The 27,732-nt window shown below is 43.9% G+C and overlaps 1 protein-coding gene across 3 annotated transcripts in view; it reads right to left on the bottom strand.

Annotated features, from left to right (window-relative positions):
• DDR2 (discoidin domain receptor tyrosine kinase 2) overlaps positions 1-27,732 on the bottom strand; it is a 149,314-nt gene that overhangs the window by 46,572 nt on the left and 75,010 nt on the right. For 2 of the 3 annotated variants that reach the window (XM_059413424.1, XM_059413425.1), the window contains one exon: positions 14,369-14,477. In XM_059413424.1, coding sequence (XP_059269407.1) covers positions 14,369-14,477 — 109 coding nt within the window. Of the gene's footprint in view, positions 1-14,368; positions 14,478-24,649; positions 24,940-27,732 lie in introns of those variants that run through there. The other variant, XM_059413423.1, reaches the window with a different exon arrangement.

The raw sequence follows: 27,732 nt of genomic DNA on the forward strand, positions 1-27,732 counted from the left end.
TGGGTGGATGGGTGGGTGGATGTATGGGTGGATGGGTGGATGGGTGGGTAGATGGATGGGTGGATGGATGGGTGGGTGGGTGGGCGGGTGGATGGATGGGCGGGTGGGTGGATGGGTGGTTGGGTGGATGGGTGGATGGGTGGATGGATGGGTGGATGGATGGGTGGATGGGTGGGCGGGTGGATGGATTGGTGGGCGGATGGGTGGATGGGTGGATGGGTGGGTGGATGGGTGGGTGGGTGGATAGATGGGTGGATGGGTGGGTGGGTGGATGGATGGGTGGGTGGATGGGTGGATGCAAGACTGAACGAAGGAGAATTCACATGGGTTGAACTCTAGAGGACAGCTGCTGTGACTGGTTCATGTCTCCAGACATGATTCTTTCTCAACCATCTCCAAACAACAGCAAGCAGTAAGGATGCTGTTTCAAGGGCTTTGTGGCCATTTGCATGAGAGGAAGAGCAGCTCTGGCAAGGATATTAGTCAATGGACACTGGATAACTGTCCAACAAGCTGTATTAAGGAGGGATCCCAAGTGTTGGTGACAAGAAGCACAGAAGATGAGGAAAAGAGGTGGGAATCCCACCATATGCCTTGATGAGGATCCCCAGCTCAATGCCAGAACAAGGCTCTAAGCCACTGGTATCATAAACCTTCTTTAGGCAATGGCAGTGGGCCTGGAGGTCTAGATGTTGGGACCAAAGAATATAAGGATAAGGATAGAGAATTCAGAGATAAGAGCTAGAAAAGCAGCCATTAGGCAAAGTTTCTTGGTGAATCAGTATCCCCAGGGGCCTCAGAGAAAGGGCATAGGAAAATAGACAAGCTGATCTTGGATGGCCTTTCGCATCCTAGTGGGTCTTTGGAACCGGGATAAGCCTTGGCCCAGAGCAACCAACGTGGCACTTCTCAGCAGTACCACTGTGGTTTTCCTATTGAGTATGCCTATTTTTGGTAAACTCCTTCTGTGGAAGGGATCCCAGCCAATAGCAAAGACACAGAATGCCAAGTCCTAAATGTCAGTCCCCCTTGCCTTTCCCCAAGCCCACTTCATTTTTTGTCAGAGCCCCTCCATCTGTCTCTGTACTCCACATTATGAAAGACAGGGGAGCATGAAAAGGCAGAGAACAGTAAGAGAAGCAAGAGATCCAGCAGCACAGAAATGTGTCCTGATTTTGCCTGCTGAGTTGTCTTGGTGGTTCTTGATGCTTCCACTACCCGCCAATCTCCTGGCCAGAGAAGCCAATTCACTTTCCAGTTTCCCAGAGTGGAAAACTACCAGCGCCGGCTGCCCACATGCCCAGGCAGAGCTCGATCTGTCCTGAGTGCTGGTAGTGCCTGGCAGGCAGGCTGAGGAGATGCAGCTGCCACTGGCCCCAGCTTCCCAAGAATTATTTTCACACCATGCTGCCAAGGTGGAAAGCCTGAAAGGGCTGCTTGTTCCGTGATGTTTACCATCTCACTGCTAGCTCCAGACCACGGGCTTACCCATCAATGAGTGTCCTATATGCCGCTTCCAGGAACACACACACACACACACACACACACAGAGCACATGTGAGGCCTGGGGCATGGTGAGCTGACACCTGGGCCTCACTGGACACTGGGAAGATGAGACTGACTGGGAGCAGGGTTACTGGGGTCAACCAGGGGACCCAAGGCAATCTATGGTCTAAAAAAACATCTGCAATCATAAACTTTAAACCCAGGAAGGAATTTCAGGAACCAACCCTTCCAATGGCTCCATGTTAAATATGAGAAACTCTGAGCCCCCTACCCACCAAAGTGAACTGACTTACTCAAGGATGTACTGCTAAGAGTGTAATGAGGACTGACATTCAGGTCTCCTGATCCCTGGTTCCTCTTTCTTCAACCCTTGGCTACCTTGATAGAATTCTTCCAATTCCAGAAAGGACAAGATGGTCCCCCATTAAAGAAGCTGTTGCTTGGGTCACTGCTCGCCACAAGCTCCACACTGGAGGCTACTGCAGACTGGCTCACTATTCAGGTAAATCTGCACAATGGGATGCTGCTAGGACTCAAGGAAGATTATCTGGGTTCTTCAAGATACAGGGGGCTATTTTGCCAACACCCTTTTTGCTGAAGTTGAAATTCCCCTTAGGATTAGTCCTTTCAAATTGCAGCTTTCCTAGAAGCCCAAAATACTTCCCAGAAACAGTTATTGCAGAAGAGGGGTCCCCAGGCTGTATGGGACTCCAGGGTAATAAAGTGAGAGTCTGCCGAGAAATATTCTTCATCCAGGCTCACAAAGTCAGTGAAGGCTTCACAGTGAAATCGTATGTCCCTCTCTCCCACGAGGAGGTGAGTTGAAGGGACAGCAGGGTTGCCATGAAGGCCAGGAATTGAGAAGAAAACCAGGACATGGTCTGGAAGCTGAAAACTGGAGTCCACTGCTTCCAGATCATGGGACTCCAAGACAAGTTACTAAACCTCTCTGAACCCGAATCTCCTCATCATTAATAATATGACCAAGACGGTTGTTACAGAGATTTAACACAATGAATACAAAGGGCTTCATGAAATAGAATCGGGCTCCAGGAACGACATCCAGAAAGAGGAAGAGAGGGGATTATTTGTTTTAAACATTACATTCACTCTTCTTAAGCAATTTCGAGGTTTTATGGTCTTAGGAGGATTACTTCACTTTCAACCTCTCAGCTTAATGGTAATAATAATATTTGTTTATAGGAATGCTGTCAGGAAATAGGAGTTAACATATATCAAGTACTTTGTATGGTTTAGAGTAAAGCTTAGACCAGTAATAACAAAGGTTGGATGTGATGTATTTTTTAGGTATTTTGACTCTGACTCATTCTAAAACAAAGATTGGAATTGGCTTCCAAAATTGTGTAAGATAATAAACAAACAAACCAACGAACAAAGGTATGCTAATGGGAAAGAGGATAGCGACAATAAGATAAGCCAGAGAGCCAAGGTGAATATCAGAAATATATTACATGTGGATCTAGACCTTTGCTGGTGATGGGCCTCTCAAACTTGGCTCTGAACTTCCCAGGAGCCAACGCAAAGAGCACAAGATAATGAGTTAACATGAATCACAATGGCAACGGAACTTTTTTGTTCTGTTTCCAGGTGGGATGGAGTAGCTTGCAGTAGCCAGTGCTCCCCCTGAGCATATCTGGAAGACATAGATAAAATTCATAAAGCATCTATTTGAAAGCACCTGCTGGCTGCCTGAGGTTAAAAAAGTTAAAAATGAGCAGAATATAAAAGCAGCTGTTTTTCCAAAGAGATTGTGAGCACAGGGGACTAGGACTTCAGAGAAGGGCGAATCCGAGAGGCCCTGTAACTCCTGCAGCCACATTTAGCCAGTCCTCAGTTTGGAGCAGGGATAGAGGGCTGGCTCTGGGCTTTGCACAGGCGGAATGTTCCCAGGGAGCAAAATCCCAGAGCCCTTGAACAAGACCAGGGATCTCACCAGCTAACAGCATTTTTCTTCCTGAGCACATATGCCAAAAGCATAGCTATCTATCACTAGTGAGCAAGTTTCTCAATAAGAAAAGCCCCAACAAAGTCCTAAATATTGGTCTAACCTACTGAATGCCAAATGAATTTAAATGACCGCTTTCCCAAGGTAGATCTGCCCTACCCCGATAGCCAGGGCTTCTCCAATGCCAGGATGAATCATTTCTTACATTAACCAGGCTTTATCCATAGAAAATATAATTCATTGCTTGGCCTGATATCTTGAATAAAGGCTATGGCACCCAAAAGACTGAATTCCTCTCCCATAATGCCAAAAGTAAGAGCCTTACACATATTTGTGTAAATTAAAGCACGTTTCCCTCCATTTACAAGCACTAAAATGCTCTGCTGCTAGGCCAAAGCAGGGAGACTGTTAGCATTTGGGGAAAGGCATAGGGGCTGCTCTCTCTCTGCATAGGCTGTAGCTCCCCCGGCCCTCAGATACCAGAAGGCTGGACCCCTGATACCAGAGGCTGGACCTCTACTACCAGGAGGCTGACCCCTAGCAGCTATAGCTAGAGCTTTGGTCTCTCATCCTACCTCTGGCTCACTCTCTCTGTACTTAGCATCCCTATCCTTCAAAGAGATGATCTTCCAATGAACTCCTTCTCAGGTTCCTCATATCTTTGTGAAATCAAGTCTCAAATGGCATAATTTGGACTTTTTTTTTTTTTTGCAGAAAAATAGAGAAAAGCCTGGGGTACCCTTGACTTACTTCCTTCCCGCCTTCTCCTTACTCCTCAAGTTTCTGTTGATTGCCTGCATAAGCCAAGGATTGGTGTTGCTTGTGAATACGTAAGAGATCATTGCCATCCCAAATAAAACGAAGACCAAAGTCATAACATCTGTGACACGCAGGGGTGGGGGTGGGGGGGAATTGCATATTTTTAAACAACTCATCACCACCTCCTTAAGCCCCCCAAAACCTCGTTGGTTTTTGTTGTTGTTTGTTTTGTTTTATTTTGTTTTAAGATTTTATTTATTTGACAGAGAGAGAGAGAGACAATGAGAGGAGGAACACAAGCAGGGGGAGAGGGAGAGGGAGAAGCAGGCTTCCTGCTGAGCAGGGGGCCTGATGTGGGAATGGATCCCAGGAACCTGGGATCATGACCTGAGCCAAAGGCAGAAACTTAATGACTGAGCCACCCAGGCGCCCCAACCTCACTGTTTTGAATGTCTTAACTTTTACTTTACTTTACTGTGTATGCATCCAAACCACAAAAATTGCTGGGAGGCCTATCTTGCCACATCCATGCTCTTCAGAGGCCTGCTGGCTAGGACCAAAAGCTAAGTCAACAATCGCACTATTCTCCCCCAGAAAAATACACTGCCATGGATAAGCTCGGCTGGGTACAGGGCCCTGTGTTCCCTTGGAGTTTGATGGCCAGAATTCAGGGTTGTTAGAATCCCCAATTCCCAAAGGTAACTTGAGTCTTTCTTGGAAACCACAATGGACCATAATGGTCACTAATGAACTCTTTTTCTCTTTCCTCCCCCAGCATCTGCTAAATAGAAGCCATTGTTTTATGGTATTTGGTTTATTTTATTTTCCTTTTCTTCCAAAAGTAACAAATCACAACCCTCAATATTTGCATATAACTTTCCAGAGCCCATTAACTTCACTTATCTCATTTGGGCCCCCTAGAGTAGCCATGTGAAGTGTAGAGAGTAGAGTTAATTCTGCCTGTTTTATAAGTGAGCAAAGTGAGATACAGAGTTTCACCTGAAGTCACAAAACTAGATAGTGACAGAGCTGGACCCAGACTCTAGGTCTCCTGATTTCCATTGCCATGGTCTATTCATCAACCACATCAGCATAACACTCTGTGTCAGCACTCACTCTGCACACTATCTGTCATGAAACCTCAGGGTCAAGAGGAGCCACCAATCTGGGGAACAATCTAGACAGAGGACTCAGGAGGGCTTACTGCCCATCTATGTCTTAGAACATCTTGGTCTCAGATTTGTTGAAATACCATAGCAAGGAGCACCTGGGTGGCTCAGTTGGTTAAACATCTAACTCTTGGTTTCAGCTCAGGTCATGCATGATCTCAGAGTTGTGAGATCAAGCCCATGTTGGGCTTGTTGGGCTCCATGCTCAATGCAGAGTCGGCTTGAGATCTTCGCTCTCTGTCCTTCCCTGTGCTCATGCTCTCTCTCTTTCAAATAAGTAAATAAAGCCTTTAAAAAAACATGATAGCAACAGGAATCTTCTTTCTGGTTACAGGATATAAAATCAATACATAAAAAATCCATTGCATTTCTATACACTAAAAATGAAGTATCAGAAAGAGAAATAAAGAAAATAATTCCTTTATAATTATATAAAAATAATAATCTCACAAAACAAACTGAGGGTTGCTGGGGGGAGGGGGTTTGGGAGAAGGGGGTGGGATTATGGACATTGGGGAGGGTATGTGCTTTGGTGAGTGCTGTGAAGTGTGTAAACCTGGTGATTCATAGACCTGTACCCCGGGGGATAAAAATATATGTTTATAAAAAATAAAAAATTTAAAAAAAATAATAAAATACCTAGAAACCATTTAAACAAGCAGGTGAGAGACCTGTATACCAAAAACTATAAGACATTAATAAAAGAAATCAAAGAAGATACAAATAAATAGAAATATATTCCATGCTTTTGGATGAAAGAATCAATATTGTTGAAATGTCCATATTACTCCAAGAAATCTACAGATTCAATGCAATCCCTATCAAAATCCCAAATCCCCTTTGTTTTTCAAAGAGATAGAACAAATAATCCTAAGACTTGTATGAAACCACAAAAGGCTCTGAATAGTCAAAGTGACCTTGAGAAAAAAAGAACAAAGCTGAAGGCATCATGCTCCTCATCTGCAAGATACATTACAAAGCTATAGTAATTAAAACAGTATTGGCATAAAAGACATATAGATCAATGGAATAAAGAGCTTAGAAATAGATCCACATATACATGGTCAGTTAGTTTACAACAAAGGAACCAAATGTGGAGTTCCCTCAAAACATTAAGAATAGAACTGCTATGGGGACACCAGGGTAGTTCAGTCTGTTAAGCATCTGCCTTCAGCTCAGGTTATGATCTCGGGGTCCTGGGACTGAGTGTTGCATCCAGCTTCCTGCTCACTGGGAAATCTATTTCTCCCTCTCCCTCTGTTGTTCCCCATGCTTCCTCATGCTCTCTCAAATAAGTAAATAAAATCTTAAAAAAAAAAAAAAAAGGGGGCGCCTGGGTGGCTCAGTGGGTTAAGCCGCTGCCTTCGGCTCAGGTCATGATCTCAGGGTCCTGGGATCGAGTCCCGCATCGGGCTCTCTGCTCAGCAGGGAGCCTGCTTCCTTCTCTCTCTCTCTCTCTGCCTGCCTCTCAGTGTACTTGAAATTTCTCTCTTTAAAAAAAAAAAAAAAATCTTTAAAAAAAAAAAAAAAAAGAACTACCATGGGAACTCCTGGTGCTCAGTTGGTTAAGTATCTTCCTTCAGCTCATGTCATGATCCCAGGGTCCTAGGATCAAGCCCCAGGTCAGGCTCCCCCCTCAGAGGGGCACCTGCTTCTCCCTCTCCCTCTGCTCTCTCCTCATGTAACCCTGCACTGCCTCCTGCTTGCTTTCTCATGCATGCACTCTTTCTCTCAAATAAATAAATAAAATCTTAAAAAAAATAAAAAAGGAGTACCATGTGACCCAGAAATTCTACTTTTGGACAATCTGAAGACAGTGAAAACACTAATTCAAAAATCTTTTTGAACTAGTGAGTATGCACCCCCATGTTTACTGTGGCATTATTTATAAGAGATACAGAAACAACCAAAGTGTCTATCAATGGGTGAATGGATGAAGCAATTATGATATATCACACAACAGAATCATAGTCATGAGAAAGAAGGAAATTCTGCCATTTGTGACAACATGAATAAAACCAAAAGGCATTACACAAAGTGAAATAAGTCAGACAGAGAGAGACAAATACTCTATGATCTCTTATATGCAGAATCTAAAAAAACAAAAAACAAATAAACAAAAAAAAAACAAGCTCACGGATATAGAGAACAGATTGGTGGTTGCCTGAGGCATGGGGTAGAGGGTGGGAGAAATCGGTGAAGGGGATATAAATTTATTAAAAAGTAAAATAAGGAATCTAACTGTTGGGGGCGGGTAGTGGAAAGAACCTGCATCCTGGGAGGACGGACATGGCATAGCATTTTGTTATCACAGGGTAAAGACAAAGCCTGTAATCAGAAAGCACCTGTCACATATTGAGGATCCCACAATTATGTGGTTGCTGCTCTGGGTACCACCCTAACCTTACTTTTGCCCTCATGAGCACTCGATGACAAACATCTCCATATTCTTACTTTTCTATTTGTGCTCTGTGCCTTTCCTTAAGCTCAAATGTTCTCCTTTCCTCTTTTCACCTAGCCTCACAAATGCCTTCATGTCCAGCTCGTGCTCACACCTTCAGTATTTCAACCAACAGGACACTGGAGACCTGACCTAGTTGGGTAGCGTATGAACATTCTGTGAAGTCTGACACTCCAGGAGGCAGTAAAGCACAGAGGTCAAGAGTACGCTTGGGCTATATCCTCGCTCTGCCCCTTAGCTAGCTCTGTAATCTTGAATGAGTTACCTAACGTGTCTGGGCCTCACTTTCTTCTTTCTAAAACTGGAACAATAATACTACCTAAGATTATATCCCATAAATTATTATGAAGATTAAATTTGCTGACACCCACTTAGAATGGCACCAGGACTACAGTAAGTGCTCACTGGATATTAGTTGGTACTCTCCTTTGGACTCTGTGTTCTCTTTTTCCTATTTGGCACAACCAAGGATATTTGAGGGGCAGATGAGTCTCTGTTGTCCCCAGAGAAAGATCCTTTTACTGGCAGGAAGGATATCAAAGGCCACCCTTAAGCTAGACTTGACAGACAAACACACAAGCAAGAAAGAGCCAATCTGGGCAGCATCAGGCATTGCTTGCTTAAGAGAAATGCAAGCAGGGAGGTCTCTTCCTAGCCTTTTTATCTCCCTCTAGGGCTCTGCTCAAGCAGAATAAAGCAAGCAACCAATCTCTCTCTCTCTCTCTCTCTCTTTCACACACACACACACACACACACACACATATACACACACCCCCACACACAGGCACAGCACTAGTACCTCAGGTCTGGTTTCAGAAACCTGAAACTAGTACTACAGTCTCATTAGATGAGGCCCCACAAACCCTCTCACATGTCTCTGGGGACATGAATGATGAGAACCCAAGGAAGCAAAAATGATTCTCCAATTTGGAAATGTGTGTACATAACTTAACATGTATCAGCTTTGGTGGGAGACAAGGGGGTGAGGAGAAGGGGAGAACCTGTGCAGAAGGGAGCCAGTGCATTTCTAGTGCTTCAGTTTCTTTTTGAAGCTGAGTTAGTCCTGAAGGGCTTCTAGCTCCAGCCTTGCTTGTCGGGCATGTGAATGAGACCAAGACTCCCAGAAGGAGCCCTGTATGATCCTGTTAGTCTTCTTCCATTCTTCCACTTCAGGTGGTGCCTCCAACGCCAGTAACCTCTCACCCCCATGAACACACACTGGCAATCACAAAAAGGAAACCATGAAAGGTCCTTTCCTTACTGGTTCCCTCATGGGGCTGGGTGGTTTTAGTGGAACGAACTTGGGGCCAGGAGACGGGAGTCATGGGTTCCTGCTTTACAATTAGCTAGATGTGTGCTCATGGACAAACCACTCACCCCCTTTGACACAGCTTCCTTTACCTATAAAATGAGGAAGAGGGACTTGGATATTATTATGGTCTATTGCAATACAAATAGCCTAGGATGCTAGTTGCCTGGACCTGAAGAACTCACTGCAAGGTAGGAGGGATGCTGGAAATAATAAAACCACAGTGATGAACCTAAAACAAATGTGGAATCTATAGGAGAAGAATTCCTGCTCCCAAAATCCCAACCCGCTAAAGTCTTTGCCCCTCCCCTGAAAGTAGAACATTCTAGACACCGAAGGAGGATTCTCCTACCCCAGGGCTCTGAACTGCTAGTAAGTTGCCTGCTTCCTATGAGGGGAAAGTGTGGAATGGAAACAGGAAGCCCCAGCTCTGCCCTGCCCTGGCTCCACACCATGGAGCCCTAGTGGCAGGGTGGCCTGTTAGGGAAAAGAGCTGTTTCTCCCTTTTCCAAGTAAAAGCAGTTGTCACAGGCCAAGTCAGAGGTTGGGACCAATCACCCCTGTGCTCTTCACATATAGCAATTATCTGGTTGGTAGGGTGGGTCTTTAGGACCTCAGACCCACAGGCTCTGTGTCCAAGGCAATCAGGTCACTTCTACCCACCCTCCTACCTAGAAATCCACAAGATTCTGATCATCGAAGGAGAAGGAGAAGCCTGGAGGAGTCTGACCTTGGTGGCTGATCAAACAACCACTCCAGCCCAGAGTATTATGCTTCATTGCGAAGGGCCAAAACTTCCCTATCTCTTGGAGGTACTCCCAAGCTTTCCACTTAAGTCCTGTAGCCCAGCCCAAGCTGGGAAGGAGGGGAAACTTGACCCAAGGACCTGCAAGAGGATAGAAAAGCTGCCCTTTGGGTCCCTCACTCAGTACCCTCCACTAGGCAGCCCATGTGTACCTCTCCTTGCCTTCCAGCCACTGTGTACGCTATTCCCTCTTCTTGAAAGACTTCTTCTTGGACCCACCTCCAGAGAATAAAAGCCCTGCAAAAGGCTTCTAGTACTATGAAACTCCTGCAGGGCAGACTGGGGCAGGTTTTCTGTACCCAACCTGTCATGAGGGTTTTAATATAAACATAATATATTATATTATAATTAATATAATTATAATATTAATAATATAAATATTATTAATATAAATATTACGGTTTATATTTTAATAAATTTTTATCAGCTATCTTCTTTGTGCTTCACCTCCAAGGCAAGGTTGTCTTGAAGTTCAGATTTTAAATCCCTGAGTCTGAGAGGTGCCAGGAAGTTGGGGACAAGTGGATTTTCTTACAAAGGACAGCCATGCAAGATCAGAGCACCTGCTTCCAAGCCCAAAGCCCATCCACATCTTCCAATACAGGCACTAAAGCTCCCACACAATAAAAGCATGGTAAGTTTCTGACAGAAAGGCTCTCACAGATCCTCTAATCCAACTTTATCTCATTACAGGTGAAAGGATTAAGGAAGTGTGAAGAGAAGTACAATGGTATGCTATGTGTCATATAGCTGATTTAAGACCAAGCCAGGATCCTAACCAGGTTTTTCCTCAAAATAGCTTATTAAGTGCATTAAATAGTATTTTCTAAGTGAGCTGCAAATCATTCACCAGAATGTCCTAATAACATCCAAGTCATCTGTTGATTTGTAGAAATGCTTTTCAGAAAGTGTTGGTATGATTGTTTGTCATTGTTGAGATGCCACAGCTAACTGATACACCTGAGCCAGGATTTTGACAGAGGAAACTGCCTCAGACTTTTTCAGTGGCTTCCCAATGGAATCAAAAGTCACTGGGACCTGGTTCCTGCTGCACTGTTAGAACTAGAAGATGGCTCAGCACACTGCCCACACTTTAGAACCGGGTTGTAGGCCTATAGCTCAGCATTTCCCATGGGGACCCAGCCTCTACTGCCTATAATGGTACCTTCAACACTGCCACTACCAGAAATGCCACCATGGCCACCTGCCCCATCACCTACTTTGCTGCCATTGTCAGAGCTCTGGTGCTGTACAGCAGGAGGCTGACAGCCCCCTGCCATCATGTCACAACCTACTACCCATTATCACCCTAGCACCACTCCTCAGCCTCCGCGGTGATGCCAGCAGTCATGATGAAGTCTCCAAAGTGGGCTTAAATGAATGAACTTGTTTGAGATTAATTATATTATTGGTTAAGTCTGATGCTTAATCCAGTTACTATTTGCCAGCCAATATTTTATATAAAATAATATATTAAAATATGTGTCAATATTTTAACAATTGGCTCTATAGCAGATCTGTTTATGACCCAGTTCTCCTGACTTAAGTCCAAGTTGCCATCTACTTACACCATTGACCAACCTATGGAGAAAACTTAGCTGGCCAAGAATTTCCATCTTTGAAGAGACATCAATAAGGACTTCTAGAAAGTCATCCAGAAATCCATAAGCACACGTATTATTATATACCTACCTACCCTGTGTTCATCAGTGTGCATGCCCTAGGACTCCATGAACCTCAAACCTTGTGACCATAGCCTTTAACATGGATTACATTTTCCCACTGCTTGTCTCCAGCTTACCTTGATAAAATAGAAGGCATGGACAAGAGAAGGATTAGTTCATCAACTCAAACATGTTATATTTCTATAAAGAGCTTTGCAAATCAAGAACTTTATTTCTTTTTTCTGTGGTAGAAAGAGCAACAGAAATAGTTGAAAGCAGGCATAGGAAGAAAATGCTCTAAAGATAACTGTTTGCTGTCTTCAAACAGCTCATTTCCTGTCAGAGGGCTACAGCAGTGTTCTCCAAACAGATGGCTATCTGTTTAGGTGTATCCATGGAAATGCCCTCATGTCATTCCAGTCTCTGTGAATGTGTCTGGCACCAAAACTTTCTACCATTATGCGCACATATAGCGACTCTTCCTTGGAGAGCCAATCAGGCAGGTGACATTGGGCTTGTTACATGGAGCAGTAGGCAACCACACTTCAACAGGGCACAAAGGAACACAGAGGTGAAAAATGAAAGAATGGTAAGGCCGAGTTCAGATCTGAGTTCAGATGTACCAAGAAAGATCATTACAAGAAAGTAGTAAGAGAGTGCGTTTATTAAACCAATAAATCTTTGATCTTCCTTTTCAGGTATGAAGAATATCCCATGAAGAGGGAATTCTTGTGAGGGGAAGAGGATGAGAATGTTCACAATGTACCCTCATGTTATAGGAAAAGGACAAAATAAAACGTTCTAAAAAATCCAAATATAGCACGCAGTGAGTGGAACTCTCCAACACGACTGTGGAGGGGCAAATGGGTGAAAGCCCTATGGAAAACTCTTTGGCAGTATGTAGAAAAGCATATTGCATGTGACATATAACCCAGCAATTCCACTTCTAGGGGTCTACCCCCAAAAGGCTGCGCACATACTTCAACCAAAGACCTTTACGAGAATGATTATGGCAGATTTACTCATAATGAATGCAAACTGGAAACGATCCCAATTCCCAACCACAGAAGACTGGATAAATAAAATAGTCACACAAAGTAATGTTATATAATGAAAACAAACAGCTGCCGACTCCATGCAACCCTACAGAAGACCATCACCAACACCACAGCTGCCAATTCTAAGCAACCCTACAGAAGACCATCACCAACACCACACTGAATGAAAGACGACAGACACAAAAGCACATTTAGGCATCATCTGCTTCCACTTACACAAAGTAAAAAAACAGACAAAATTAACCTATATTGTTAGAAAGCAGGATAACAATTAGCTTGGGGTGAGGGTGGGGAGAAGTGGCTAGAAAGGAGCAGAGCCTCTGAAGTCTGGTGAAATTCTGTTTCTTAACCTGGATCCTGCTAATGGATGTATTCCATTTGTAAAATTCATCCCACTGAGCACTTACACTATGGGTATTTTCCTATATTTACATTTGTGTGTACATGAAAAATGGACAGCAGTCCGTCCCCCTTCCCTATACCCAGATCTTCCTCAGGTAACTCTTTACGCCTGCCCACTCTGACTCTGGGCGTGGCCACGCCAATGAAATCCTGAAAAATGCCACATGTTTCTGCTTCCGCTCTTGTTCCTGTGCAATTTCCATGAAAACATACCCACGCTAGTCTGCTGGAGAAGAGCACTGCCAATGTGCCCAGTCGTCGGAGCCAAGGGCATCCTAGATGAACCAATAACCAGCCGATTCCCAGATATGTGCATGAACCCAGAGATCAGAACAATAGTTCAACCAAGCCCAGACTAAATCACCAGCACCACACAGGTTGTTAAGAGGCACTGTTGTGTAATAGACAAGTGATAAAATCACTTACATCAATGTAAAGTTAAAATAGACATCTAATTTTTAAAAATTGGGGAAAACAAAAAGATTTCTCTTCACACATCTATTTTTGAGTATGGCCACACTGGCTAGGAGAGACTGCCAAGATCCTGCAAGACCAGGGTCCCAAAAGCACAACATGACATCCAATAAAACACAGGCCTGAACCAGCGAAAAATAACTGGAAACCCAACCTACAGAGGTTCTAGAAGGCACCTATGAAGTTCTCTCCTTCTATTTCCTAGAAGATGCAGAAGCAAATGGCTACTTCTTCCATTTCCTTTTTTTTTTTTTTTTTTAATTCCCATTCACTCCACTCTACTTGATATCAGGAGCCCTTTCACAATAGTTAAGATGTTATACAGATACAGGACTTTGGTTTCTGATTCTGCTTTGGACATGTTTCATCTTGAAAGTAAAAGGAAGGAAGGGAGTAAAGGAGGAAGGGAGGGACGGAGGAAGGAAGGAAAAAAGGGAAGGAAGGAAGGAAAAGAAAAGAAAGACACGAGGGAAGGAAGGAAAGGGAAGGAAGGGAGGGAGAGAGAGGAAGGAAGGAAGGAAAAAGAAGGAAAGGAAAGGGGGAGGAAAGAGAAAAAGAAAGAAAGAAAGGAAGGAAGGAAAGAGAGAGAGAAGAAGAAAGAAAGAAAGAAAGAAAGAAAGAAAGAAAGAAAGAAAGAAAGAAAGAAAGAAAAAGAAAAGAAAAGAGATGAAAGAAAGGGGAGGGGAAAAAAAATCCCTGTGGATACCCTTGGCAGGGCCTTTCCCAAGATGAACACTGATTGACTTGAATATCCAGCTGGTCTTCTAGCATGTGGCTGAGCAATGGCTGTCTTACCTGGATTAACCTGAGCTTTCGCAGAACTCAAGAGGGGCAGCAGCAGGAGCAGCACCAAGGGCATCCTGGGAACGGGGGTCAGCTCAGAAGATGGTGCTGGAACTGGAGCCTGGAGCCCACCAAAAAAGGTGAGAAAACAAGAGAAAGGAGAGGAAATGAGTGAGATAAATACTATCAACATTGATGAATACAATTTGCATGATTATATTTGTTGTTCTTAGAGTCTTTATTTCTGTATCTGGGACTTCAAATCATAGCCTGAGAATCAGGTGGGACATTCAATGATCACATAATGTAAGAATTTCCAAACTCTTATTAGATCATGGAATTAAAATTATAAAAATTATAGGCAGGTAACAAAGTTTTGCTAAGATACATACTTATCCAAATTGTGAATGGTGATAAACTAAAACTTAAATTCATGAAGTTTTCATAACTTTGATACTCATTCCAATATTAAACCAAGAAAAATAGTCAGTGATGTTAATGTGTTTGCCTTTCAAAAGATCTAAGGTAAGTATTTATCCTGATATACTGGCTCTGGAGTGGGAGGTGCCTGGGATTCTCTATCTTTAAATTTCCCCAAATGACCTATGTGGTAAGGGTTTAGAGTTGAGACATTAGTTTGAACTCAAGTTCGGCTTAATAGAGATACATACAGTTACATATGGAGCATTTAAAGATATAGCATAATTACAGGTTAGTATATACACATGTGTCTCTAGAGGGGCTAGAAGCCAGATACCACAATAGCAACAAATAAGTCTGGTGCCGCCACCTTGGTTTTGAATACTATTTTCCAGTAAATGGAATCAAAGCTCCCTGGAGAAGTGGCTGATCTGACCCCTGGGTCATAACACATACAGAATCTTTTAGTGACAGAAATTGAGAAAGTATATACCCCAAAAATGATTGGGATGTACCAAAGGGACACAGGAAACACTTGAAAGAGTTCCCAGTGGCCAAAGCTGAAATAATGTGACAAAATAAACCAAGTACCATTGGACTATAACTCAAGGTATAATAAGATAAATATCTGCAAGTCCATGTTGATATAAATAAGTGATTGAATAAACAAATGGGGGAGAAAAGAAAAATTTCCCATTCAAAAGAATTCTAAATGATTTATGCAGACACTCTGCTCTTAAAGAGGCGGCAAATAACCTCACCCCTTAGGGTGAATGGCACACAGTGGCCTTTTCAGTGAATTTTTCAGTAGAGAAACTTGATGAACACTACCTCAAGCCAGGTGATTGAGGTTAATCTCACCTTTGATAAGTCATATTGATACTACATCTCCTTGATATGATATGATATGATATGATATGATATGATGAGAATGGCACTTAGCCTCCATGGTCTTCCTGCTAAAAACTCATTACCTCTGTATAATCATGAGAAAAACATCAGACCCATCCCAATTTAGGGACACTCTACAGAATTCCTATTGAGTCATCCCCCAACCTGTCAAGATCACAAGAGACAAGAAAGTCCCAAGAAACTGCCCCAGCTAAGGGAGCCTAAGGAGACATAACAACCACATGTAAGGGCATCTTGGGTGATGATCATTGAACAGATAAAGGACATCAGGGGAAAACTGAGGACATGTGAATGAAGTATAGATTTTAGTTAATAATAGTTAATAATAGGGACACCTGAGTGGCTCAGTGGTTAAGTGGCTGCCTTTGGCTCAGGTCATGATCCCAGCATCCTGGGATCGAGTCCCACATTGGGCTCCTTGCTCAGCAAGAAGCCTGCTTCTCCCTCTCCCACTGCCTGCCCCTCTGTCTGCCTGTGCTCACTCTCTCTGACAAAAAAAAAAAAAGTTAAGGGGCGCCTGGGTGGCTCAGTGGGTTAAAGCCTCTGCCTTCAGCTCGGGTCATGGTCCCAGGGTCCTGGGATCGAGCCCCGCGTCGGGCTCTCTGCTCAGCGGGGAGCCTGCTTCCTCCTCGCTCTCTCTGCCTACTTGTGATTTCTGTCTGTCAAGTGAATGAATAAAATCTTTAAAAAAAAAAGTTAATAATAGTATATCAACATTGGCTCTTTCACTGTAGCAAAGGTACTGTACTAATGTAAGATGTTAATAATAGGAGAAACTTGGTATTGGGTAGACAGGAATTCTCGGCACTATCTTTGTATTGATTCTGTAAGTATAAAACTGTTCTAGAATAAAAATTTTATTCAAAAGTTTCCACCAGGTAACACTAATCATCAACCAAACATTGGATCTACTATTATAAATAATGCATAATTATAAAGGGAGACAAAATTCCATTCAACTGGGTTGATTTCATGGAGAAATCTGATCTGATCAGGGTCTTGAAGGCTGAGTAGGATTATAATGGGCTGTAATGGGAATAGAGTAAATAATCTGCTAATGGAGCCAAGACGCCTTTCGGTGAAACAGAAGCTTTCTATGATGTTTTCTAGGCAGAACTCAGACCTGCTCTCCTCAAAAAAAGTGGTAAAAAAAAAAAAAAGGCAGATGTTCAGATGCCCAAAAAGGATTGAACAAAAACTAATCAAACACACAAGATCAAAGTCGGCTAATGGTGAAGATAAGGGGTGGGTGATCCACAGACCTCAGAAGGATGATAAGCATGGTTTCATGGCATGATTTGGATGGGCTAAAATATGTGTCTTGGTGTGCTGCATCACTGTCAGCAGCAGGAACACTGTGTTTCCATAAATGAGTCCCCAGACTAATATGCCCAAAGAAAGAAACACATGGGCAGATCTTGGAGACATTGGTCATGGCTGTAAACCAGCACTGCCCATGCCATGATCCATGATGTCCTTCCACAAGGACCCAAGCTCCTTACATGCAACCATTTGGCCGTGCAAACCCTGCCTTAGCTAACCACCTTCTCCCTTTGTAGAGGAGTCCTATAATTCTCTCTTATGGCACCTTTCTCAGGAGTTGTGGGCCATAAGTTTCCTCCCCTTTAGAACCTTCCCCAGGATTTCCTTCTACGAGGACTGTCTCTTACACCTCACTCCCTTCACTAAAATACACACCAATTTTGCCTCTATTACGTCCTCTATTACACAGTTACAAAGTGATCCATGGAGTCATTACCTTCAAAACAGCTCATTCTTCTATCTCCAAAAGAGTACTTTCTATTTTGTACAAAGCAGGGACTCAAAAATGGTTTTTAACTGAATGAAGCAGAACTCATGGGATGCTCAAAAAAATTAGACTGAATTTCCTTTTGGAAACTGTTCCTTGGTTTCAGGCTGTGAATCTACAAAGCAAGTGATCATTTCTGCTTTGCTTGCTGTAAAGTGAGGTGTTGGCAGCTAACAAACACAGAAGAACAAAGTGCTCTAACCACACCACAGATCTCTAACCTGTGCCGAAGACTCTCATGTAATATGCAGGTGACCCAATGAGGTTAGTTTTCATCAGCAAGGTAACTGAGGAGGACGAGGTTAAAACTGGTTACACAGTTGACAGGTGCCAAAACTCATGTGAACCCAGGGTTTGTATTACTCCCATATCCACACAGGTTCTGTTGTTTGTTTTGTCTTTGTCATCATACTGCACTCTCCTTTGATCTGGCCTCTGCCAACATCACCAGAGCTACATGCCGCAGGACCTCTGCCAAAACGCTTCACGCTCTCTTCATCTGGATCAAACCTCTGTTCAATAGTCACTTCCTCCATGGCCTCTCTGGCCCTCTTGTTACATGCACTAAAATCTTATTATTTTTCTGCATAGAAATGATCCTAGCCTCTAATTATGTGTTCATTGCTGTCATGTCTCATTAGGGTCTTCTCCACCCCCTCCTGCCATAAGTTCCATGTTTATTCTACTCGCCATTGCTTTTTCAACACCCACCAGGGTGCTGGATAAATATTTGCAGCGTGAATTAATGATTGCCTTGAACCATGTTATTCAGTGACTACATCCAGCCATACTAAATTCCATTCTCTAAAAAGAAGTGCACCCAAGGTTTACGATAAGCATACATCACCCTTTTCTGCCCCCTTGAGTGAGTTTTTCCAAGGGTTCCATATTTAAACCATATGACATGTGAACAAAACCCACAAACATACATGGAAGAACTTCAGGGAGGTAGAAAGGCCCTTCTGTATCCATTTTTTTGGTCAATAGTACAAATTCCTTTGACAATTTATTGAAGTTTTGAAAATAAAGCTCAAACTGCAAATATCCCTAGTCGAAGGTGTTCTTTCATTCCTCCTCCAGTAACTATTCTCTAAATGTCTATGGGTGCTACTCCACATGCTAAAAAAGGCAGTTTGGAGCTGTCCTCATGGAGCATGTAATCTACAAGCAAACAAGTAAATAAATAAGAATTCTAAAGAGATGTGTGTGCCATGAAGAAAATACAGTGGGGTTAGGTGGTAGAGAGTGAATGAGGGCTACTTCAGATAAGGTGGCTGGGAAAGCCCCGAGTATGGGGTTGGCACAGAAATACATAAAGAGAACAACAAAGAGAATAGGGACCCAGAAAAGACTCACATGTAAATGGGAACCTACTATACAAGGGGTATTTAAAATCAGTGGAACAGTTCATTTTAACTCAGAAACAAGTAAAAATATATCCATAACTCATATAGAAAAGAGAAAGCCCATAATGTAGAAGTAGAACTCTTAAAGTAGTTCAAGAAAGTATAGGAACATTTGTTAGAAACATTTGTAAGGAAGGCCTGCACAAATGAGACAGAAAACAAAATCCAAAAACAAAAAAAGAAAGACAAAAATCTCCATCAAAATGCTACAGGTCTTTGAGACCAAAAGCATCATATGCTTAAGAGACAAGCAACAGGCTAACATAGATATTTGACATTTTGTAACAAAGTAATATCCTATGATCCATATATTCCACTTATTATTAGTTACCCTAGAGAAAGACTTATGTATCTGCACAATGAGGTATGCACAAAGAAGTGCTTTGCAATATTTTTAAAATTTTACTTTATTTCATTGTGGTAAGAATACTAAACATGAGATCTATTCTTAAAAGCTTTTAGTATTCAATATATTATTTTGAGTGTAGGTACGAAGTTGTACATCAGATTTCTAGAATTTATTCATCTTGTTTAATCTTAATTTTATGCCTATTGATTAGTAGCTCCCCATTTCCCTGGTAGCCACCATTCCACTCTTCCATTAGATAAATGTGACTATTCTATTTTATTTTTTAAATATATTTTTTAATTTATTTATTTGTCAGAGAGAGAGAGAGTGATAGCAAGCACATGCAGAGTGGCAAGCAGAGACAGAGAGAGAAGCAGTCTCCCCGTCGAGCAAGGAGCCCGATGCGGGACCCAATCCCAGGACACCGGGATCATGACCCAAGCCGAAGGCAGCCGCCCAACCAACTGAGCCACCCAGGTGTCCCAAATTTGACTATTTTAGATCCTTACTATAGTAGAATTATGCAGTATTTGTCCTTCTGTGACTGGTTTATTTCATTTAGCCTAATGTCCTAAAGGTTTATCAGTGTTGTTGCATAATAAAGAATGTCCTTTTTAAAGGTTGAATGATATTCCATTGTGTGTTTATGCCACATTTTTTATTCACTCATGTATGGGTAGATACCTAGATTGTCTCCACATCTTAGCTATTGTGAACAGTACCACAATGAGTGTGGGATTGCTAATGCCTCTTCAAGATCATGATTTCAATTCTTCTGAAAAAATAGCCAGAAGTAGGATTGCTGAATTATACGGTAGTTCTATTTTTAAATTTTTAAAGGAAATTCCATACTGGTTTCCATAATGGCTGTAGACAACTTATCTTCAAGAAGGGTGCCATGAATACACACTGGGGAAAGGATAGTGTCTTCAAAAAATGGTATTAAGAAAAGCAGATACCCACATGTAAAGGACTGGAATTGGGCCATTATCTTACACCACACACAAAGATCAACTCAAAATGGATTGAAGAGTTGAAGGTAAGCTCTGAACATGGGAGAAAACATGGGAAGAAAAGCTTCATGACATTGGTCTTGGCAATGATTCACAGATATGACACCAAAAGCACAGGCAACAACAACAAAAATAAGCAAGCAAGAGTATACCAAACTAAGAAGCTTCTGCGCAGCAAAGGAAACCTTCAATGGAGTGAAAGGCAACCTTTACAATGGAAGAAAATATTTTTAAACCATACATCTGGTAAGGGATTAATAACCAAATTTTAAAATGGGTTAAGGACTTGAGTAGACATCTCTGCAAAGAAGACAAATGGCCAACAGCTATATGACCAAAAGAAAAAAAAAAGTATAACATCACTAATCACCAGGGAAATACAAATAAAAAACCACAATGAGGTATCATTCCACACCTGTCAGGAGGGCTAGTATCAAAGAGAGAGAGAGAGAGAGAGAGAGAAATGTGTTCTCAAGGATGTGAAGACAACGTTGACACAATTTTTTTTTAAATAACAAAAACTTGGGGAAATTTCTATGAATAGGAGAATACTAGAGACTATGATATATTTCTACTGTGAAATACTATCTGAGACTCTAAAAGCATGATCTGTATAATTTCATGGTTAGTGAATGTTGAACCACCCTTGCATCCCATGAATAACCTGGTCATGGTGGATACTCTTTTTAATGTACTGTTGGATCCTATTAGCTAGGATCTTGTTGAGAATCTTGGCATCCACATTCATCAATGTGATAGAACAAATCAATAAGAGAAGAGAAAAGAACTATATGGTCCTCTCAATTGATGCAGAAAAAGCATTTGACAAAATACAACATCCATTCCTGATTAAAACAATTCAAAGTATAGGGATAGAGGGGACACTCCTCAACTTCATAAAATCTATCCATGAAAAACCAGCAAATATCATCCTCAATAGGGAAAAGCTGACAGCCTTCCCTTTGAGATCAGGAACATGACAAGGATGTCCATTCTTTTTTTTTTTTTTAAATAATTTTTTAATTTTTTAAAACATATAATATATTATTAGTCCCAGGGGTACAGGTCTATGAATCATTAGGTTTACACACTTCACAGCACTCATCATAGCACATACCCTCCCCAATGACCATAACCCCACCACCCTCTCCCTACCACTCCCACCCCGGCAACCCTCAGTTTGTTTTGTGAGATTAAGAGTCTCTTATGATTTGTCTCCCTCCCGATCCCATCTTGTTTCATTTATTCTTTTCCTACTCCCCAAACCTCCCACGTTACATCTCCAATTCCCCATATCAAAGAGATCATATGATAGTTGTCTTTCTCCCATTGACTTATTTCGCTAAGCATGATACCCTCTATTTCCAAAGGATGTCCACTCTTGCCACTGTTTTTCAACATAGTACTAGAAGTCCTAGCAACAGCAATCAGACAACAAAAAGAAATAAAAGGTGTTCAAATTGGAAAAGAAGTCAAACTCTCTCTTCCCAGATGACATGATACTTTATATGGAAAATCCAAAAGACTCCACCCCCAAACTACTAGAACTCATATAGCAATTCAGTAATGTGGCAGGATACAAAATCAATGTACAGAAATCAGTTGCTTCTTAACACACTAACAATGAAAATACAGAAAGGGAAATTAGAGAATTGATTTCATTTACTATAGCATCAAGAACCATAAGATACATGGGAATAAACCTAACCAAAGAGGTAAAGGATCTGTACTCGAGGAACTACAGAACACTCTGAAAGAAATTGAAGAAGACACAAAAAGATGAAAGACCATTCCATGCTCATGGATTGGAAGAATAAACATTGTTAAAATGTCTATACTGCCTATACCATCTATACTTTCAATGTCATCCCAATCAAAATTTCACCAGCATTTTTCAAAGAGCTGGAACAAACAATCCTAACATTTGTATGGAACCAGAAGAGACCCCAGATTGCTAAGGAAATGTTGAAAAGAAAAACAAAACTGGGGGCATCACATTGCCTGATTTCAAGCTTTACTACAAAGCTTTGATCACCAAGACAGCATGGTACTGGCACAGAAACAGACACATAGACCATTGGAACACAGTAGAGAGCCCAGATATGGACCCTCAACTCTATGGTCAACTCATCTTCGACAAAGCAGGAAAGAACGTACACTGGAAAAAAGACAGTCTCTTTAATAAATGGTGCTGGGAAAATTGGACAGCTATGTGTAGAAGAATGAAACTCAACCATTCTCTTATACCATACACAAAGATAAACTCGAAATGGATTAAAGACCTCAACGTGAGACAGAATTCTATCAAAATCCTAAAGAATATAGGCAGTAATTACATGGTTACGTGTTCACGACATGTTTTTGGATGAACCAACAGGTTACAAGATTTACATAAAGCACACTGTGTATCTTTATGGGTAAGCGCACACATACACACTCATACACATTTATATATACACAGAAGCTCTAGAAGGATAAACCCCATGCTAATAACAAGCTTCACTCTTGTGCTCACTCCAGTGCTCAAATAAGAGGTAACTAGAGACAGAGTGAGGCCCCTCAGGAGACAGTACTGATAACAGTAAGTCTCTCAATGACTGGATATCTTGGCAGAGGAGACTGGGAATGGTGATCAAAAGGAAACTCTAGCCTTTTTGGTCATGTTTTGATTCTTAACATGGAAAATATGCTCCTTTTTAATGTCTTATATATTGTTTTTTCTGACAAAAAGCAATTTCCCGGGGGCAGTCTATCAGAATTTGGAGGGTGCTTTCCAACCAAACCATGTATATCCTGGAGGTCCGAGGTAGGTGGGGAAATCATCTTGTGTCTGACCAATCATTTGTAGCAAGGAGCAGAATTCTTGATCAGTATATCTTGCACATGAATAAAGTAGAAGCAAAAAAAAAACCTGTTGAGAATTGCTGCTTATACCTTACTTGGTGTTTTTAGAACTCTTGCACTTCAGTAGGTGCTAATAAATGCATCATTATTACTGAGCCTTACAATAACCCTGTGGAGAAAGATTACCATCTCCCTTTATAAAGTAGGAAAGTAAGGACCTGAGTCACTTGACCCGCTCATGGCCCAGTATTTTCCAAAAGATATCAATGGATATGTAGCTCAGAGAGAATGTGTCCCTTCTAATGAAGAACCCACTTCCTCCTCCCAGTCAAAACCCCCTCCCCTAGCCAAGCGGGATGAACACTCCAGACTGCCTCCAGAGGGAGCCATGGCTCAGGACTCCCCAGGCCTGATGGGAGACCGTTGGCTCTCCGTGTCAGGTCTGCCCACACCTGAATCTGCACAGGCTGTGGGCAAAAGCCATCAGGACAACCCGGAAGTAAGTGGAAGGTGAATGGAAGTATAGCAGCCATGACTAGAAATCAGCAAGAATAAAACACACAAGAATCTAGAAGGTCAAACTTCTTACAAGCTATCTCACTAATTGCATGAATTTCCAAAAGTCTCTTCCTGAAACATAGTCAGGGTCACATCGTGGTGAAAAAGCAAGTCTTCAGCACATTCTGCCTGACACGATCCTGTCCCACAGAGAGTTTGTGCTCCCAGGGAGGGCTTGCCGCTGGTCAGTCCCAGCTCACCCACAGCTCCGGGTCAGACACACCTAGGGACAAACACAGTCCTCTTCTCCAGCCACCTTGAAAGGTCAGACTGTATCCCTAGTAACAGGCTCTATTCTAGGGTCCAAACATGGTGGTATGCGAGGAGAGAGCACAGAGGAGAGGGGTCTGAAATGCCTTTGGGCTGCTGAGTGAGGAAGGGTGAGTGGTAAGGTCAAGTCTCTTACTCCATACAGATCAAGCAACAGCCTTTCAGGGCTCTGAAACATGAGCCCTATGGCTTGTCCCTTCTTTTACTATGGAATTCAATACACATGATAGATGATAGATAGGTGATAGATAGATATGACACATATTGAGACATAAAGAGAAATAATTTTAGAAATGTAGCTAGCATAGGTAACTTCATATATTGGGGGGAGGGGGAAGCACCATCATTTCCACTCTGTGGCAAGGTAGTGAGAGCAGGCAACCCTTGGGACCTCTTGCCTGAACTGGATGGAAACTTTGAGCGCCTCTGTTCCTTCCAAGCGCCTTTGGAGGGACCCTAACTTTCAGACAGTCAAGCTACCTTCTTCCCCCAAGTCTGAATATTAGCACAAACCATCTTTTTCTCTGAAGCAGCACTAGAGGTACACCCCACTTTAAGAAGTGCCTAAACTTGCCAAGCTCATCAGTCATGAAATGTTATCCACATTACAGAATAATTCTTTGCACCACACTGTTATACCTTTGAATAACAAGTTTCCACCGCGTAGGATGAAGCTAACATTCAGCGCACAGCAATGTTCCGACTACTTACTGAGCTCATAAATCGCTGGCTGAGGCTCCACGTTACAGAATAGCTCTCCACTTTCCACAAGGCTGGGTTCCCTTGAACGGCAAATCCCTCTGGTACATTCAAAACATGATTCCGTACAACTTCAATCCAGTTCATAACAGAGTTTGCGGGAACAGGGCCTGGGTGGGAAGCGAGGAGCATGTGCTTTGGCAGACGGGCCTCTCCCCAGACAGTGTCTTCCCAGATCCAAAAGCTAGAGGCAATGTGAGATGACCACCCCTTGGAGCGGCGGCGGGAGGAATAAAAAGTCACAGATTTCCTGCGGACATCTTCCCGCTGAGCCTGTGATAAGGTCTGAGAGGAAGTGCCTGCCCTCCCAGAAAATTATCTAGAGCCTCCAGCCTGCGCCCCTCCACCTAAGGACAGGCCTTTCCCGCAGGAAAGGGAGGGGCTCGGACAGGCAGGGGTGGGAAGGGCACAGAGATCAAGTCCCCAGGTCAGGCCGGAGCAGACGCAGGGGGCCTGGTGCACACAGCTGTGCCTGGTACTGGCATCTGTGTGTGTAAGATTCCGACCTGGGGGCGGGGAGGGGGGCAGGGGGGAGAAGCCCACTCGCTTCAGGGCTGTGTATTTTCATTCAGGGGCCATTCGGGGTCTTCGGGCTTGTTTTTCCTCTGTGCTGACTCATTTTCATTTCAGATTCAACAAATCGCAAGAGTTATCTTCGGAGTGTTTAATACTCAGCAAACAAATATGCAGAAATGAGCCTGGTTTTGGCAAGAGATGGGCCCCCAAACACACACACACACACACACACACACACACACACACACACACACGCGTGCGCCCGTGTCCACTGACACACCAGCCAGCCCCGGTTGTCTGGGTCCCAAAGATTTACTGAAGTCTTCCTCACTCGCGTCCTGCCCCTGGGAAGCCCAGGCTCGTGCTTCTCAAAGTGCAGCCAGCAGTGCTCAGCCAGAGGCCCCGAATGGCCACATCTGTGAGCAGTCACATGCAGGACCCGAGGTGACCCTCCCAGCCCAGAGGCGGCGAGACAGCGAGCCCGGGTCCCCCTGCCTTGGTTAGAAGCACACGTCGCTCCCCACCTACTCCTCACTCCCCGGGTTATAAATTGGAAACAACAGGACAACCTCTGTCCCTGAAGTGAGGAGAAAGCCAGGTAGCTGTCGCTCTCTGGAGGGGAGACGATGCTGAATGATGTCCCTGCCATCGAAGACACTCCCCCCTCCCCAGGGACAGAATAGAGCAAAGAACCCTGACTGTGCGGCATCATCTGTGTCACGGTCTAGATCAGAAGCGCTCAGGACATCCGATCTAATGCCTTCACGCGATTAGCAGGAGGAAGAAGGAGAAGAAATACATAGTGAAGGCAAAGCCTTTTCCAGACGCAGAAAGACCTGTGACCCAGTACCCCTGGGCCTGCTGAGTCCTTGGGCAGCTCACCTGGCCTCACTGAGCTCCGGCAATCCCTGGTTCTTCATTTAGATAGGTCCCTGCCACCCTGACTTCCACCAGCCTGACCCCGAGCATTTCCCCACCCAGCCCCCATGCCTTCCCCCATCTCCCGCTCTGTCCCGGGCTCTGCACACCCCCAGTGCGCGCGCTGGGGAGCAGAGGGCTGTCTGCCTGTGTCGCTGGGCACAGGAAGGTCGGCATGAGGGACTAGGGTCCAAGGGGGTTGGAGGTTACAAAAAAAAGACACTAGTCCCCGAACGATGGACCCACAACAGTGGGAGCTCAGGAGACCCGAGAACTCACCTGTCTCGATCCCCCCTGGTTAAAGGTGAGGAAAGTAGGGCTGCTCCAGAAGCAGGGAGGGAGGCCTGGTCACAGACAACCACAGGTCAGAGGCAGGGCCCCGGCCCCTGATCGTCCAGACTCTCTCTCCAGCTTTGCTCTCCAGTCAGCCCTGCCTGTCCCAGCCTTACCTCTTCTTTTTCCTTCCCAGACTCAGAGCATGCACGCCTTCCTTGGGCCCTGTCTGGGATAACCGATTTCTTTGAACCAGAGTGAAGTTAGTTGGAAAATCTCTGCGGTGGTTTGCCAGTGCATCCACAGATTTTTGTCTCCCTCTCCCAGCGAGGGCTGGTACCTCACTTCCCTCCTCTCCAACAGGCTCGAGGGAGTGACTTGCCCCTAACGAAAGAATTGCAGGAAACCTGATGGTCATGGAACTTCAGAGCTGGGTCCCGGAAGGAGATAGACCTCCACTTGGTTCTCTCTCTCTCTCTCCGAATAGCCAGGGGAACCCAGCTGCGAGGCCGTGAGGGGACCCAGGCCCCATGGGAAGCCACAGCCTGCAGGTGTTGGGGCCCACGGTCCTTGCTGAGGTCCCCAAGAGCGCAGACTGCTCTCCCGCCGTGAGCGAGGAGGGCTCACTGGTGACTTGGAGGCCCCCGGACCCTCTGCTGCAAGCACGACCTCGCTGAGCCCAGTGCCCTCAGGAGCACGAGGGATGGTGACAGTGGTGCAGGGCTTACTTTACGTTGTGAGGTGACTACACAGCACGAAGGAACAGGGAAAAACCTCCTTGAGTGAGGCCTGGCCTCCCACACACGTAAGTTTTGGTTTTTAAATGTCGCCTCGTTTTTCCTTATGGCCAATCTTCCCATCACCTCAAATGCCCCGAAAGAAGATGTAGGCCACATAGTAAAGGGGTAACGTGATGAATGATGGGGAGGAGGAGAGGCCAATCCCTCCCGAATCCCAGGAGCGGCCTTAAAGACAGGGTCTACCTATGAGATGCCTTTCCCGGGGAGGGCACGACGGTGCATCTGGGAGCAGCGGGGAAGTGCTGAGAACACCGCCCAGATCCAAAACGCTCATGTGTATTTGTGTTTTGTTTTACTTTAACTGTGCCTCTGCGCTGTCTCCTCAGTAAACTTGCAAGTTAGAGGCAAGAAGCACATTTCCCTCTTCCATGCCTTTATTTTTGGAATCGGCTGACAGCTCCATGGTGGGTGCTCGGAGAACACTGCGGCGCGACTGACGGGGCAATCTCAGGGTAATAAAACAGGCGACCACCACACCACAGAACGCACCTCACCGACAGACCAGAACACACTCAAGAACGGCCTTCC

Source organism: Mustela nigripes, chromosome 10 (assembly GCF_022355385.1).
Source record: "Mustela nigripes isolate SB6536 chromosome 10, MUSNIG.SB6536, whole genome shotgun sequence".
Lineage (NCBI taxonomy): Eukaryota > Metazoa > Chordata > Mammalia > Carnivora > Mustelidae > Mustela > Mustela nigripes.